The 16,684-nt window shown below is 37.5% G+C and overlaps 1 protein-coding gene across 1 annotated transcript in view; it reads right to left on the bottom strand.

Annotated features, from left to right (window-relative positions):
* Nucleotides 1–16,684, bottom strand: part of LOC124613740 (cilia- and flagella-associated protein 251-like) — a 201,100-nt gene that overhangs the window by 63,104 nt on the left and 121,312 nt on the right. The window contains exon 3 of the mRNA XM_047142460.1: nt 6,621–6,772. Within this exon, the coding sequence (XP_046998416.1) occupies nt 6,621–6,772 (152 nt within the window). The remainder of the gene's footprint in view (nt 1–6,620; nt 6,773–16,684) is intronic.

Here is a 16,684-nt window from a genome sequence, read left to right as displayed (position 1 = left end):
ATTTTATTATTTTATTCTGTTTGCCATTGTTACCATAATTAAAAATAGTGGACCTTATCATTCTACATAGGTACCACACAAGGAGGGGGGAAAGAGGAGTCATTTGTGTCTACCCGTCCCCCACACCCAATCTGTGGAATCTGGAGTGCAGAATTTTCATTCATTACATAATTCTTAATACACTTCTAGAAGTGACTTCCTATGATTCTGCTAAGCCTCTTATTTAACCAATTAAAGCATTACTTGGCTTAATTGCAGTGAAACAATACTATGGCTTTAGCAACACTCTGCCCCTCTTAGATAAATTTCTGCCCATGGTTGTCTGACATTTGAAGGAAATGGTTCCTGTGTTGAACATATAAAAACAATAACAGCAATATATAAAATAAGAAAATGGGAACCACTCCCTTATGTTGGATCAATGAATGAAATACAGAAAAACATAACAGAAAACAGCATTCAAACTAGCCTTCAAGCGTTAGCTCTTTTTTTAACAGTAGTACACACATTCTCACACACAACCACACCTATGGCCATAACAAGACAACAAACTGATTGTACGTTGAGTCCTCATTCAAGCTTGTTTAAATTAGGTAATACACTTGTTTATACTGTGGGAATGTGACTCTGTGGAGTTGCCTGGAATAATATCACTGCCTTGAGGTAGCTCAGCTAACCTCTCTGGACATGCAGTTAGTTGACTCCAGTGGCACATACATATGGGGGGCACCCCCTCCCCCCCTTAATGGGGCCACCCGAATTGTCACCTGCTTTGCCCCTGCCAGTCAGCCCGCAAGCTATTCATTCATTTCTTTCATCAGTCAACTCAACTGAATCGAATTATCAAGTAGTTGTGCTTTCCTATGTAACACGCGTGTCCATATCCTCGTACTTTATACATTTCTGTCTGGCACATAGATAGCTAACACATATCTACGAGAAAAGTCGTGGCCATTCTAGTGATCTTGGTACAGTATTCTGTCTGGCATTTGTTTCAGAAAAGTCACAAATATTCTACTGTTTTCTTGTACAAAGAACCGTCAGTACATAGAGACTAATGGAAGAGATTCTCCAATACAAGTAAATGAACATAAACGCCCTTAATGATCATGATTCTGTTATGTAAGCTTTGTCTTTTTGTCCTAGATCTGACTATCCTACTTTGCACATGACGTACAAAATATTTGCTTGTCTACCCGCATCTATTGCTACAGCAGAAAGAAGTTTTCACCATTGCAGCATACAAATACATGGCTGAGGTCGACAATGAAGGAGGATTGACTAACTGGCTTAGCTCTACTGAACACTCATTCTGACATTGATTGTCCTATTGACAATGTAATTAACCAATTTGCCAGGAAGAATAGGCACAAAGAATCCATCATTTAAGGAAGAGAACCATAAGTGTAACTTTTTTATATCATAAGATGGCATTGTCTTGTATGTGTGTATAATCAGTTTAAATAAAATTTCCTTAAATTTTGCATGATATCCTTAGCATCCCCTCCTTGAGGTTTCTCTGTATCCACTGCTGGTTTGCTCTGACAGATGTTTGTGACAACAAGCTTTGTACCTGGTGAGACAATAAAATTTTGTTTCTATGGAATTGTACAACCTGTTAGTTGTTATTATACACAACCACCACCCCGAGTGCCAAACTTCCTACAGTGGTAACCTCGAAATTTCAACCATGCCACATTTAAAATGTAAAATCTCCTCCACCAGTCCATTGTCCTACAATGTCACAGTTACCTCCAGCTCAACAATTTCTTGCTTCAAGGAATGCCAATCTCCCCTCTCTGTTCCACAAACTTTCTATGCCTCAGTTTTGTACAATTTTGTCAAAACCTGGGTGAAATGTCCAATTTGGCAGTGTGTAGTGAACCAATAGCAATGCTTCCATTGTTTCCCATCTGCCATTCCAGACTCAAGCCACTTCACACCAAACCAGCCAATGATATGTGGTGAATTACCAGTGTGACCTTACCAGTGACAGCACTGGAATGATGCCACGTGATTATTTGCCTAGCAGGTCTGCTACAACAATGAACGTGATTCTGGGCAAACGATGGCTACCTGCTGCCCCATTTGTCAGTATAAAAAAGGAATCCGAGCTTCCATGTGGGAAATAATGACACTTACTCCTGTGCACACTCCTTCAGTGCCAGTGAATCTATGTGCACTAACATTCCCGTGTTTTGCAAAACTATATAGACACACACCAGAGAGCCATGATAGCTGATAAATAATGACTGCCACTAAATTATCCTCAAACTGTTTCCAACTATTTACCACCTCCCAGACAAAATAAAATGGGTTTGAGTGATCTTCCTGGACATAAAAGCTAACTACCTGACATAGATTATATGCTATGTTGCAGACAGGCTCGCTCATACCCAAACTGATCTCGTGGCCTGATACCAGTGCACCAGGTTGCTCCTCCTCTTCAAGCCAGTGCAAATCATCACCTTGTGATAGTGTCCACAGGTTTCATCTATGATCAGATGGCTGCCACATCTTTGTTTATGATGCACAACTGAATTCTTATTAAAACTGTTAAGGCTTTCATGGCCACTTTTTGACAAATTGTCTGTTGGCTTATGTCTTGGGCTCTTTGGCTAACATTCATCTGAAGATTTTTCTGATGTTTTTCCAGCCACTCATCCTGGCAAAATGTCAGAAAAATCATCAGATGAAAACTGGTTGAAGAACCTGAGACAGAAGCCAACAGGCAGTCTCTGGATTGGATTCTTACCATCTAGTCAACACCAGAGACATCAGCATGATTCGACCATCTCTCATTCCTGCTACATTTTTACCTTCATCCACACAATTACATGCATCTAATGACTCTGTAATACCATTGGTAGCCACTGCCTCTCTCACTCTCAATCTTGGCAACCAAGCACCTGTACCCTGGACATTCTTGGTGGCTGAAATGCTTAAACCGGTCTTAGGAGCCGACTTTCTGAGGTACTAGCATTTACTGCCAGACTTGAACCGCATTCTGCTCCAGCACCATGATGGCCAATGACTGATCAGCAGCAAGATCAGGAACTCCCTTCCTGCCAATGATATGTTGCTGTCTCCTACTTTGCAGTCAGAGATGCCTCTCGATCTTATCCTGGAACATCGAATTCTTCTGGATGAGTTCTGCACAGCTTCTGCCACACATTCTGAATTCTGGTGTTCCAACTCGGATATGCGAGTAACCAATGACCTCCTCCACTCATGTATCACCGAGACATCTAGCAAGCTCCACACGATTCAACAGCGACTCACCATTCTGAAACAACTATACCCACTGCGTGATGACAAAGACATTATGTTGGCCTCAAAACAGGTCAGTTGAGAGCCATTACCTAATTGTGTTTTCCTGACCATACCCAGTGTTATTGACAGTGCCTCCACAACTGGGTTGTCTGTTAATGATGGTGTTACATTAACATCTGTCACTTTGCCCTCAGCCCCCACTCCATGCCACCCCATCCGGCCACAGACTAGTTGTACCATCCATGATGGTACTGTTCATCATATCAGCATCATCACTAGTCTGCCAGTCCACTATCGATCATGCCGTCTACCTCCCCACAAACTCAAAAAGACAAAGGCCACTGTGGATAAACTCTTGCGTGCTGGTATTGTACGGCCATCTTAGAGTCGCTGGGCTTCTCCTATCAAGCTCGTCCTCAAAAAGGAAAATACCTGGTGACTATGTGGTGATTATTGGTACCTCAATGCCTGGACTGTGACCTCAATGTCTGGACTATAATAGGCAGCTACACTTTACCAAAGTGACAAGATTTTACACACAAACTTGCTGATGCTACTATATTTGGTGTTGTTGACTATAAAAGAGTCTGTTGATGGACATCTGTGGGTGATGAGGGATAGTTATAAAAGAATGTCGCACTCTGTCATTTCAAAGTATAAGTGGAAAACATGGGGCTGTGGTCATAGAAAGCATAAACTATTTGAAGACTATTACATTGCAATAACTGCTACAGGATTATGAGCCCAGAGACATTTTCAACACTGATGAAACTGGTGCCATTTATAAATTACTTCCTGCAAAATCATAATTCATTAAGGGAATAAAATGCCATGAAGGTAAATAAAGACAAGATGACAGTGCTTTTATGTAAATAATGAGAGTGGTGAAATGTAGGAAAATTTAAAATTCCCTTTTTTGAAAACAAAAACACAAATTTGTACTTATGACTGTGTACAACAACAGTGCTTGGATGACATGAGAAATCTTCATGAGACTTTTCAGGAATTTTTATGCCAAGATGGGTGTAGCAGGCAGGGATATTGTACTTATTGTTGACCAATGCCAAGTACATTCTGAGGAAACACAATTTGTAAGGCATGTAAATATTGTGTTCCTTTCTCTAAACTGCACAAGTTAACTGTAGCCTCTGGACCTGAGCATAATACACTCTTTCAGAATAACAAATGCGCAGTAGTCAATTTCATTTCTTAAGGGAAAATAAGTGATGATACATTGCATTTTACAAACTATGTACATGTTTGTTAGTTTCATTTCTTGAAAGTGATGATACATTGTGTTTTACAGACTATGCATAAGTTTATTAACATGACAGATTGTGTTAAATTGTTTCACAAAGGCTAGCTGTGGAACACTGGTTGCTGTTCAGGATGATAATGTTTCCGAAGAAGAATGAAGTATCACTGTTATTTTTCGAAATGTAACATTCCAGGACTTTGTTTGCTGTGGTTATGGCTTCCTGAGTTCCACATCTGAGACTTTTGCAAGTGAAATGTGTGAAATGCTTGTGAAGGAACGCTGAGGTAGGAGCTGGTGTTAACAGTGATGACAATGAATGAAGAAGGAGATAAGAAGGAGGCTATTGCATCAAGTTTCAGTGCTGCTGTGCAAGAAATTGATACCACCAGAAATTTACTGTCCTCTTTTAATGTAGATAAATTATTTCTTTTATCAGCCATCTGGAATGACAACTTCTTTCATTACAAACACTGAAAGGACGAAACAAACAAGTCATATATATATAAAAAAGATTTGTTCTGAGAACAGTGTAATAATTATATACTTACTGCATTTAAATTTATAACACAGAATATTGCTAATGTTGTAATTAAATATCACCTACATCACCAAAACATGCTGGGTCCTCCTTCCACACACACAGGCAAAACCCCCATTGCAGGAAAATCCTTGTTTAAGAAAAAGTATTTGGGCCTCAGAGCTTCATTAAAAAGGGGTTTTCTGTATTCTCTCTACAGTCCAATGACTGTGTAGTTCTTTCTTATGAAGAACAGAATAAAGATGAGTTTTTCAGCAAGGAGAATGTTACAAAATTGTAAGATAATGAGTTCACCTATATATGTGAAGGAATATGGAGTAATATATCTAAAAACACAGATGATGTGACTTACCGAACGAAAGTGCTGGCAGGTCGATAGACACACAAACAAACACAAACATACACACGAAATTCAAGCTTTCACAACAAACTGTTGCCTCATCAGGAAAGAGGGAAGGAGAGGGAAAGACGAAAGGATGTGGGTTTTAAGGGAGAGGGTAAGGAGCCATTCCAATCCCGGGAGCGGAAAGACTTACCTTAGGGGGAAAAAAGGACGGTAAATATGTCTGCTTGTGTCTGTATATGTGTGGATGGATATGAGTGTGTGTGCGAGTGTATACCCGTCCTTTTTTCCCCCTAAGGTAAGTCTTTCCGCTCCCGGGATTGGAATGACTCCTTACCCTCTCCCTTAAAACCCACATCCTTTCGTCTTTCCCTCTCCTTCCCTCTTTCCTGATGAGGCAACAGTTTGTTGCGAAAGCTTGAATTTCGTGTGTATGTTTGTGTTTGTTTGTGTGTCTATCGACCTGCCAGCACTTTCGTTCGGTAAGTCACATCATCTGTGTTTTGAGATATATTTTTCCAACGTGGAATGTTTCCCTGTATTATATTCATATCATTAATTGGAATATGGAGTAAATTTGAGGATACTGTCTGTGAGTTAGAAGGATATCATTTTGTAAGAGTTAAAATAAGTCAGGCAATGAATACAGTTGTTTTTGATAATTTGTCACACTGAGGTCAGTGTATATGACTTTCTCTCACAAATTTATATGGTCTTTTATGTGAAACAATGTAGGTAACTGTTAATTGAAGCAACTAGAATTATGAGCTTAACTACTGGCAAGTTTTCAGTGTTAACAGGAATTTATGTCCTGTATTCATAGAAATATACATTACGACACATGTATATAAAAACTATGTTCAGGTAAATAAGGAGTCCATCACGGCCAACTTCAGAAAAAGCTACTGTTAATACAAACTATGAAGAGAATGTACTGAGATTTTAGTCAGACTTTGTACAGAACTGCTAAGGGTAAAAATGTGGACCACACTTCACTCTATCAGAGAGAGAGAGAGAGAGAGAGAGAGAGCGAGAGAGGTGGAAATTACAATTTGACACTACCACAATTGCTACAAATTTTTTTCTCATTGTTATGACATGCATTAATGTACTTGAAAGAACAGTGTTGAAATAAAATTATCAAAGTCAGACAAAAATAAAAGATAATTACATATAAATCTGTCGCAAGAGTTTTTTACGTAGTTTACCTCTGGAATTTCTACAACAGCTGTGTCCGTCGTCTGGTGGGTTGTTTCTGTGATTGAAATGTCCGAATGTGAGAGTTCTGTCATTGGGGGACACTTCTGATGCCACAACACTCTGAGATATTCATGTATCTCATTAACAGACAGACCTTCACCTGGAAATCAAAATAAGTAACAAAGTTGTAACCTGAGTTAATTTCATAAAAGTGACATCAGATAGTTATAAAAATTTATATTATGACATAAATCAAATAATGGAAAATCCAGGATGGAATGTAACAATACCAGAGAAGGAAAGTTGCTACTCACCATACAGCGGAGATGCTGAGTTGCGATAGGCACAATAAAAAGATTCACACAATCATAGCTTTTGGCCATTAAGGCCTTTGTCAGCAGTAGACACACAGACACTGCAGTGTAGTTTCAGCTCTCTGAGACTGCAGAGCTCTCTGACACAGCCATATAGTTTCAGTTCTCCGAGATTGCAGACATGTGTGCAAGTTACATTCGCGTGAGTGTGCATGTGAGTGTGTATATAGCATCTCTGCTATATGGTGAGCAGCAACTTTCCTGCTCTGGTATTATTATATTATGACATATATAGGTGACAACCGGTGTTCTTCAAAAATGCAATAAAATACAAAATTTATATGGGACTGGACAATCCTGTGTTATGTGATCATTTTTTCCAAAGCTGTTCCATACCTAGTATAAAATCAAAATATAAAGACCCATTAGATTGGATGAATTAATCAACACTGAGAAGTGATGGTGAATAGGTAATTATCTTAATGCACATTTTTATTTAGATTTGCATGGTGTGTATAAGTACGAAGCCATCTGGAAGCACTCTGAAATGAGCTGCCACCCCTTGGGTGAGCAGCAAGGGTCCTTAGCCAGATAGAGGGAGAATCCCCAAGTGAACTCTCAGAAGGGTACACCAGATGGGCTATGGGTCAACGCCAATCGCTTGACCAGGCTTTCCTTTTGAGATGCAAAAACTGGGCACTGGGCTCTCCACAGGCAACATAGATATGACCTGCCATGGTCTAAGGCTTGAAGCAGTGATTGTGTTATAATACGAAGGTGGAAAGAGACAAATTACTGTTTTTGGCTTCTCCAGGAAACTGAGACATAACTTTTTTTAAAAATTATTAGGAAAGAGTTGATACAAACTTGCTGAAAATGTCTTGTCAAAATTGTACGGTTTGTATGAGCATCATTAAAAAATACTTAACTTCTTATTCAGTACCTGGTGATCTTGACAAGAGTAGGATTGGCAGAATTACCCTCCGTGTGCAATGTGGCTTGACCACATTTAAACATTTTTAAAGATATTTTATAACTCAGAGCAACACAGATGGTCCACTGTAAATAACAGCCCAATAGTGAACCTCAAACTTTCCAACACACATCCTCATACACTTTTAAACAATTAACCAATTGTTGATTTTACAGTTTTCAGTAATTACAACTGAAAAGTATCTCATGAAGTCAATCTGACATGGGAAGCAACAGTATAAACATTACTATGTGTTTCACAGAAACAAATTAGCCTAGAAACAATGATAAATTTTATTTTTGCATCTGATAAGCAGAATTAACAATGATCTGACAATTTCATTAATTACACAATAACAAAATTAAAGTCAGTGTTCCTACCATATTTTTGACATATATTTTAACAGACCTTTGAGATAACATTTAGAGTAATTTTGTATTTTACACAGAAAGTAACTTTTGACAATTTGTTTACATATGCTAGGTTTTGTTATTTCATTAACCTCACATAATTTTTTGAATATCAGTAAAACTTGATATATATGTGGATTATAAAGATGGGTAATATTAGTTATTATACAGGGTGATTCAAAAAGAATACCACAACTTTAGGAATTTAAAACTCTGCAACGACAAAAGGCAGAGCTAAGCACTATCTGTCGGCGAATTAAGGGAGCTATAAAGTTTCATTTAGTTGTACATTTGTTCGCTTGAGGCGCTGTTGACTAGGCGTCAGCGTCAGTTGATGCTAAGATGGCGACCGCTCAACAGAAAGCTTTTTGTGTTATTGAGTACGGCAGAATTGAATCGACGACAGTTGTTCAGCGTGCATTTCGAACAAAGTATGGTGTTAAACCTCCTGATAGGTGGTGTATTAAACGTTGGTATAAACAGTTTCCAGAGGATGGGTGTTTGTGCAAAGGGAAAAGTTCTGGACGGCCGAGAACGAGTGATGAAAATGTAGCACGCATCCAGCAAGCATTTGTTCGCAGCCCAGGAAAATCGACATGAAGAGCTATCAGAGAGCTGCAAATTCCACAATCAACTGTATAGAGAGTCCTACAAAAAGGTTAGTTATGAAACCTTATCGTCTGAAATTGGTTCAAGCACTGTCTGCAGCTGATAAGATTAAAAGAATCGATTTCTGTGATTTTATCCTTGCTCAAATGGAAACAGATGAATCTTTCATTTCAAAGATTGTGTTTAGTGATGAAGCAACTTTCCACACTAACGGGAAAGTCAACTGTCACAATGTCTGTATATGGGGCACTGAGAATCCACGGGAAACAACTCAGTATGAGCGTGACTTGCCTAAGGTGAACGTTTTCTGTGCCATTTCAACCAATAAAGTTTTTGGTCCCTTTTTCTTCGAAGGTGCTACTGTAACTGGACTACAGTATCTGGAGATGTTAGAGAATTGGCTGTTCCCTCAGCTCGAACAAGAAGCACAACAATTCATATTTCAGCAGGATGGAGCACCACCACATTGGCACTTATCTGTCCATAACTACCAGAACGTCAACTTCCCGAGGCGGTGGATCGGCCACCAGGCAGCCCGTGACAGAGCACTTCATCACTGGCCTCCAAGAAGCCCTGATCTTACCCCCTGCAATTTTTTCTTATGGGGGTATGTTAAGGATATGGTGTTTCGGCCACCTCTCCCAGCCACCATTGATGATTTGAAACGAGAAATAACAGCAGCTATCCAAACTGTTACGCCTGATATGCTACAGAGAGTGTGGAACGAGTTGGAGTATCGGGTTGATATTGCTCGAGTGTCTGGAGGGGGCCATATTGAACATCTCTGAACTTGTTTTTGGGTGAAAAAAAACCTTTCTAAATACTCTTTGTAATGATGTATGACAGAAGGTTATATTATGTTTCTTTCATTAAATACACATTTTTAAAGTTGTGGTATTCTTTTTGAATCACCCTGTACTATAGTAAACACTGCTTTATGAATTTTGTTCAATAAACAAAAATGAGCAACTGGATACAATAAGTTTTCATTATATGTTGATTAAAATAAAATATAAAATTTTTAGTTGTTGCTAACAGTTGACTGAGTTTGATGGGTTTGTGATATGTTAGTAATTTACAATCATTTACACATTACATTATCCACTGGGTGGAGATTACTACTTTATTTGATGTTTCTGACATTATGATTATTTTGTTATTTGTCTAATTTGGAATGTTAGCATCTGATGTAAATGGCATACTCAAGTAATAAACAAAATAGATACATTACATTCTTAAAACAGTATTTGAATTTGGGTAGTGGCTAGCCCTCAGTGAACTAACAGTTGTGGTAATGATCAAATGAATATGCTTTCCATTCTGGTCTGTTATGCTTCAATACCCCCTGAAGAGTATTGCACATTGCCAGAATGTGTAAGACTCTTCCAGGCAATTTGCGTAACAGAGAGCTAATAAGGAATAATAATTTTGAGACACAAAAAAATTTGTGAACATATGTGTATACAGGGTGTCCCATTTATCTTGACCATCCTAAATAACTGTTTGTCCAGATGCAAAATACAAAATGTTTCAAGCAAAAGTTCTTTTGCCATCAGGGGGACAGCATGTTTGCCTTCATTGTAGCTTTGTTTTTTTACAAAGATATGAACAGCAGTATGACTTTTTTAAATGGCACCCTGCATTTTTTATTTGGTTATTCATTTCCTCTCCTAAAGACATATTAAAACGTGTATCACAGTGCGCCATTCACTAAAACACAGTGTTATTAATTACATAACACAATATAGACATTGACGCTCCCAGCACTTAGTGCAGGTACTCGGGGTAATGGAACACATCCACGTGCTGATGTTGACAGAGGACAAATGTAAACATAAGTAGAATGCACACCTGTCATTCTGTCAACCATTGTCAACTGAAGAGTTGTGTGAGTAGAATGTACATCAACAAAGACAAGGTAGAAATGCTACTCATCTACGGGAAATGTAAGTTAGCAGAACAATAATTGAAATACTGTTTTCTTATGTACGAGGACATTTAGTACAGTACTTTAGTCCTTTTAAATACTGTTGTGTAGAGTAGGCATACAATAAGGCTGTCCTTCCTACAAACGGCATCAACATAACATTTCTTTTATTGTTGTTGTTGAAGGTAGACGAAATGCTATGCGGGCAGTGGAACTCTACAGAGAGTGATATGCTGACAAGAACCCACCTTCCCGATGGATGTTTTTTTGTCTTGTTATGACGCTTCAGGAAATGGGAAGTTTCAACCTAAGACAATGCAATCATCGTAGTACTCGCACAGATGAAGCTGCTGAAGTTACTGTTCTCGCTTCCGTTGGTATGAATCCACATGTTAGCACATGACAGCTTGAACACAAGATTGGCATTCCTAAAACCAGTGTACATCATATTCTCACACGTCACCTGTTCCATCCTTACCATGTACACCTACATCAAGAACTGCATGGGAATGATTTCCAGAATCGTGTACAGTTCTGTCAGTGGGTACTGCAGCAAATCCTCACCAACCCAAACTTCTTCTCCAATGTTCTGTTTACCGATGAATTTTCCTTCCCAAACAAAGGACAAGTAAATACAAGATACATGCATTATTGGTCCAGCGGCAACCCATGATGGCTTAGACAGGTGGAACATCAGTGTCAATTGATAGTTGATGTCTGGTATGGGATGCTTGGTACTACAATTATTGGCCTTTATTTCATGAATGTTAGTCTAAATGGTATAGCGTATGCCAACTTCCTCAGATGAATTTTTCCTTCTCTTCTGGATGCAGTGCCGCTAAGAACCAGAATGCCTATATGGTATCAACACGATGGATGTCCAGCATATTATGCCTTGCGTGCACATCGTGTTCTGAACCGTAGGTATCTTGCCAGATGGATTGCTCAAGGAGGAACAGTTACTTGGCCTGTTAGGTCTCCTGATTTAAATTCTCTGGACTTTTTTCTTTGGGGATGCATTAAAGACATTGTCTATCACAATATTCACGATATTCCAACAACTCCAGAGGACATGCAGGAACGTATCATGCTTACTTGTAATTCTTTCATTCAAAGAGACCACCAGTGTATCGGTGTCCAGGGTCGCCACTTTGAGCAACTTTGAATGTTCTACTCATGGGCAATGGTACAGGAGAGTCAAAGTCAATTTTGTGTTATGTTTTTACTTGGTTTTCATTTGTTTTCTGACAACTCCAGCATTTGGATGAGTTTGTGATCCCAGGCTCATAGTCAATGTTTTGTTATGTAAGTAATGACATTTTGTTTCAGTGAATGGTACACTGTGATACATTTTTTGAATAGGTCTTTAGGAGAGGAAATGAATTACCAAATAAAAAATACAGGGTGCCATTTAAAAAAGTCATACCACTGTTCATATCTTTGTTAAAAACAAAGCTACAATGAAGGCAATCATGCTGATTCATGTCCCCTGATGGCTAAAGAACATTTTCTTGAAATATTTTGTAATTTGCACCTAGACAAACAATTATTTAGGGAGGTCAAGATAAATGGGACACTCTGTCCAAAGAAATGATGTGAAAAGTATTACACAGTTACTTAGTAATGAACATCTTAGTTTTACATTAAATCTGCAAAGAATAATGTATTTTATACAAGCATGGCTTTAATGTTTTTCGACAGTCTATCATTCAGAGTAGACTCCTCTTCAATACAGTTTCTATTCTTTCATAGGACCAGGTATCTGTCTCCTCTAACATATCATTTACTCCTCAAAAAATCACAATGAGAAACTTCCGGTAGAGAACATATAATGAATTGCATAAAGATAAAATGATAAACATCTGTTCAAACTACATTGTACATTAAAGGTAAAATCACTTACTTCCTGACCCAGTACTATTGATGCATTTCCCTTCATACAGTTAGTTAGTTGCATGAGAATATTCACAAGTATATACATAATGCTTTTTATAATGTACAGTGTTTAGTTTTGCAATATAGAGCCAATTTCTTCCTTTTCTCCTGATAAAAGTTCGGTAAAAGTTCAAGACTGTGTATATAGCAATTATGACCATCAAGGATGAAAAAGTACATATCTTTGTTGTAGTTATCTTTCCATCCTTGTCACTTCTTCCTAATGATTTCATATTGAGTGCAATGACAGGTACAAAATATAGAGTCATACTGGGTACAATCACATGTACAATATGCAGTGTCAACAAATCAACGATAATCCATCATGCCTTCTTTTCCAAAGCAAGAATATGCATATTTTCGTCAGCAATCATACAAAGTAAGTGTACTAATAAAAAAAAAAAAAAAAAACCATAATCACAATGACACTACATACCAGTAGCAATGCAATTGATAATCTAGAGAACCTTCTGAATAAGCCTGCAAATCAAGGACCTCAAATGATAGTTATAGTTGAGGTGATAAGTTAACAAACATAGTCCAGATTACTCATATATCTATTCCATGATCATATCAAATGACAAGTACTATACAACACTGAATTAAAACTTTAAAAAAATGGCTTTTTGGTAATAATACATTATTTATATTTCATGTGAGGATTTCGTATCTTATTAGTTGAACATAAAATGGATATAAATTTATTTATTTATTCTCCATGGCCAAATATAAGGATTTATTTTGGATGGTTTACACATTGATCATTTCCACATATAACATTGTGGGAAATGATTATATACAATAGGCCTACAGATAAAAGCTTATGTTGCTTTTTTGGTACATATAAATACTATTTATAAAAATGAAAGTATTCTACTCCTCTGAGAGGAATTCCTTAATACTATAAAAACACTTATTGCTGAGGAAGTCCTTCAAGGCAATTTCAAAGCAGCTTCCACTTAAGATTTTTAATTTTTTTGGAAGTTTGTTATAAAATTTGATCCTCATGTAATAGGGGCTCATGTCTGCACTTTTTGTATTATTTCTTTCCAGGTGATAATCATCGTCCCTCCTAGTATTGTATATGTGCACTTCTCTATTTAGATGGTTGTACTGCTTGTATTTTAGCATCAGCTGAACAGTTTTGTAGATACTGGTATATAGTGATGGGTGTGTTAGTGGTTTCTTAATTTTGAAAATTGCTTTGCAGGACTCATTATATCTAAGCTTACACATGATCCTAACCGCCTTTTTTTGAACAATGAATACCCTATTTACATGGTTGGCAACAGCACATCCCTATACTACAATTCCATATGTGAGGTATAGATACACTAAAGCATAGTAGATTATACTCATTTGCTCATATTTAAGAAATTGTGACATTGTCCACATTGCATAAATTGATTTGCTTAGTTTTTGGCATAAGAAATGGATGTGATGCTCCCAAGAGAGATGCTGATCTAACATTACACCAAGGAAGGGAGTTTTATCTTTCAGTTTTATTTCTGTGCCATCATCAGACACAACACTCCATTGCATTTCATCTTGTGTGTGGTTAACAACGGTTGTGTCATACACATAGTTAAGTCTCTTGCTGTTGTGTTCTGTGGGCAGATCATTAACATATAGTATGAACAATAAAGGGCCCAGAACTGACCCTTGGGGCACGCCATACTTTACTATAGCTGGACTGGAGTTGTACTTCTTAATAACGTTGCCCACTTGTGTGACCTGATATCTGTCTTGTAGGTATGACTGTATCAGACTTTTGGCTATTCCTCTCATACCATAAGTTTTCAGTTTCTCAAGTAGCAGCTCATGAGATACTGTGTCGAATGCATGTGATAAATCTAGGAACAAACATGCCACCCTTTCTTTTTCATCTAATTTCATAAGTATCCTATGTACTACATCACATATGGCAGATGATGTTGAATAACCTTTCCTAAAACCATTTTGGGTTTCTCGTAGCACTTTTTCTTTGACAAGAAAGTTTTCTAACCATAGTGAAATAACCTTTTCTAATACTTTACTTAGGATTGGTCGGTAGTTTCCAACTTTGTCGATACTACCTTTTTGTGCAATGGCTTGACTATTGTATATTTTAATTCAGATGGAAACACACCTTCATTACAACTTTCATTGAAGAGGTGGACCAGAACAGGTATGAGTGAATGTTTACATCATTTTAATATAATGGAGGAGATTTCATCCCATCCCATAGAGAATTTGAGTTGCATTTTATTTATGATTTCCTCTACTTCAGCTGTATCAGTTTCATACATAAACACTGATTTTTGTACCTGGTGAGGATTTCTGTAGTCATCAGTGTCAGAGGTCACACACATGTTACCTGAATTTATAAAGTGGGTATTAAAAACATTGCTGATCATATATGGATCTGAAATATTTACATTATCAGTCACTAATTGGATATTGTTGACACTAGGCTTTGGTTTTCTGCTGATTCTCTCATTTACACAGTTCCATACTGATCTGCTTATGTTATTTGATGTATCCGGGAACTCTTGATACATTTTACAGGTAATAAACATTTTCTTCTTTAGCTGTTTTACCCCTGATGGAAGTCTTATGGTTTTGAGTATATTTCTTTCTGAAAGTAACTGGACATGTTACATTGAAATGGGCAAAGAATGTGTTATAAAAGTTATTCCATTTGTCTGCAACATTTTCTGCACAATATATGTCATTCTGTGTCTCAGACTGCAGTGCGGACTCCAACTTCTCTAAACATTTTTCATTTGTACATCTTATTTCCATTGTCTCATACATACTTTGTGAATCATACATATTCAGTATTTCCATTGCCTGGCAAAGATGATCAGAGAGGTGAAGGTTTATTATGTCAACTCTGCAGTTATCTAAGTTGGTGTAAAGGTGATCTATACAGCTAGAGGAGTCTTTAGTTAGTCTGGTTGGCCCATTAACTCTGTCTGACAAATTATAGCTGCACAGAATATCATTTACTTTTTCATAATATTTAGTATACTTTAAGGAATCTATATTAAAATCACCAGCTATAACAATACCTATGTTCTTATATTTATTACATACAATTTCTATCATTTTTTCCATGTTTTGTAAGAAATTGTCCAAATACTACTAGGAGATCTGTACAGACCTATAAGAATCAGGGGCACTTTGTTTACCAACAGCGTTATTGCTGAAATTTCAAATGTCATTTCCACACTAAGTTCTGCGACAAAATCCAGTTTTGTGACGTAGGCAATCTTTACAGTATATGGCAACTCCCCCCCCCCCCCCCCCCCCCCCTTTATGTTCTGCTCGACAGAAATTACACCTCAGAGTATAATTGTCGAATTTAGTCATTGTAATTAAAGTATTAGACAATCCATGTTCTGTAAGAATGACTACATCTGCGTTTTCTTCACTTAGTGCTTGCTGTAATAGTATGCACTTTTTGCTTAGGTACTGAATGTTTTGATGTAACACTTTGTCACCTGTTTTGTTTTTTGTTTCTTCAGGACGTTCCTTCTGAAAAACTGCATTTTCACAACTTTGTGATGTCTTAGGTGCAGAAATGTGGACATTATTCTGTTTAAATTGTGTACTACCCCCATCAGGATATATTACTTTCTCTAGTTTATGATTTTGCAGACATCCATACAAATTTTACTTAAAGCTGCAGAGCCTAGTCTGTTCGAATGAAAACCATCCCTCCCTAGACATTTATCATTTAAAAATTTATTAGGATCGATGAATATTTTCCAAGTCTGTTGCACTGCTCTCTCACACCAATGTTTATTTTGAAAATGTACTTTTCACTTACCGACCTCTTATTTACAATGCCACTAATTATTATGTTTGAGGATGGATAAGCACTTTTCGCCAAACAAATCAGGTTTCTGGCTTCGTTGAT

Source organism: Schistocerca americana, chromosome 1, assembly GCF_021461395.2.
Source record: "Schistocerca americana isolate TAMUIC-IGC-003095 chromosome 1, iqSchAmer2.1, whole genome shotgun sequence".
NCBI lineage: Eukaryota > Metazoa > Arthropoda > Insecta > Orthoptera > Acrididae > Schistocerca > Schistocerca americana.
The sequence above is the reverse complement of the archived record's forward strand: the minus strand, read 5'-3'. Positions and strand labels throughout refer to the sequence as shown.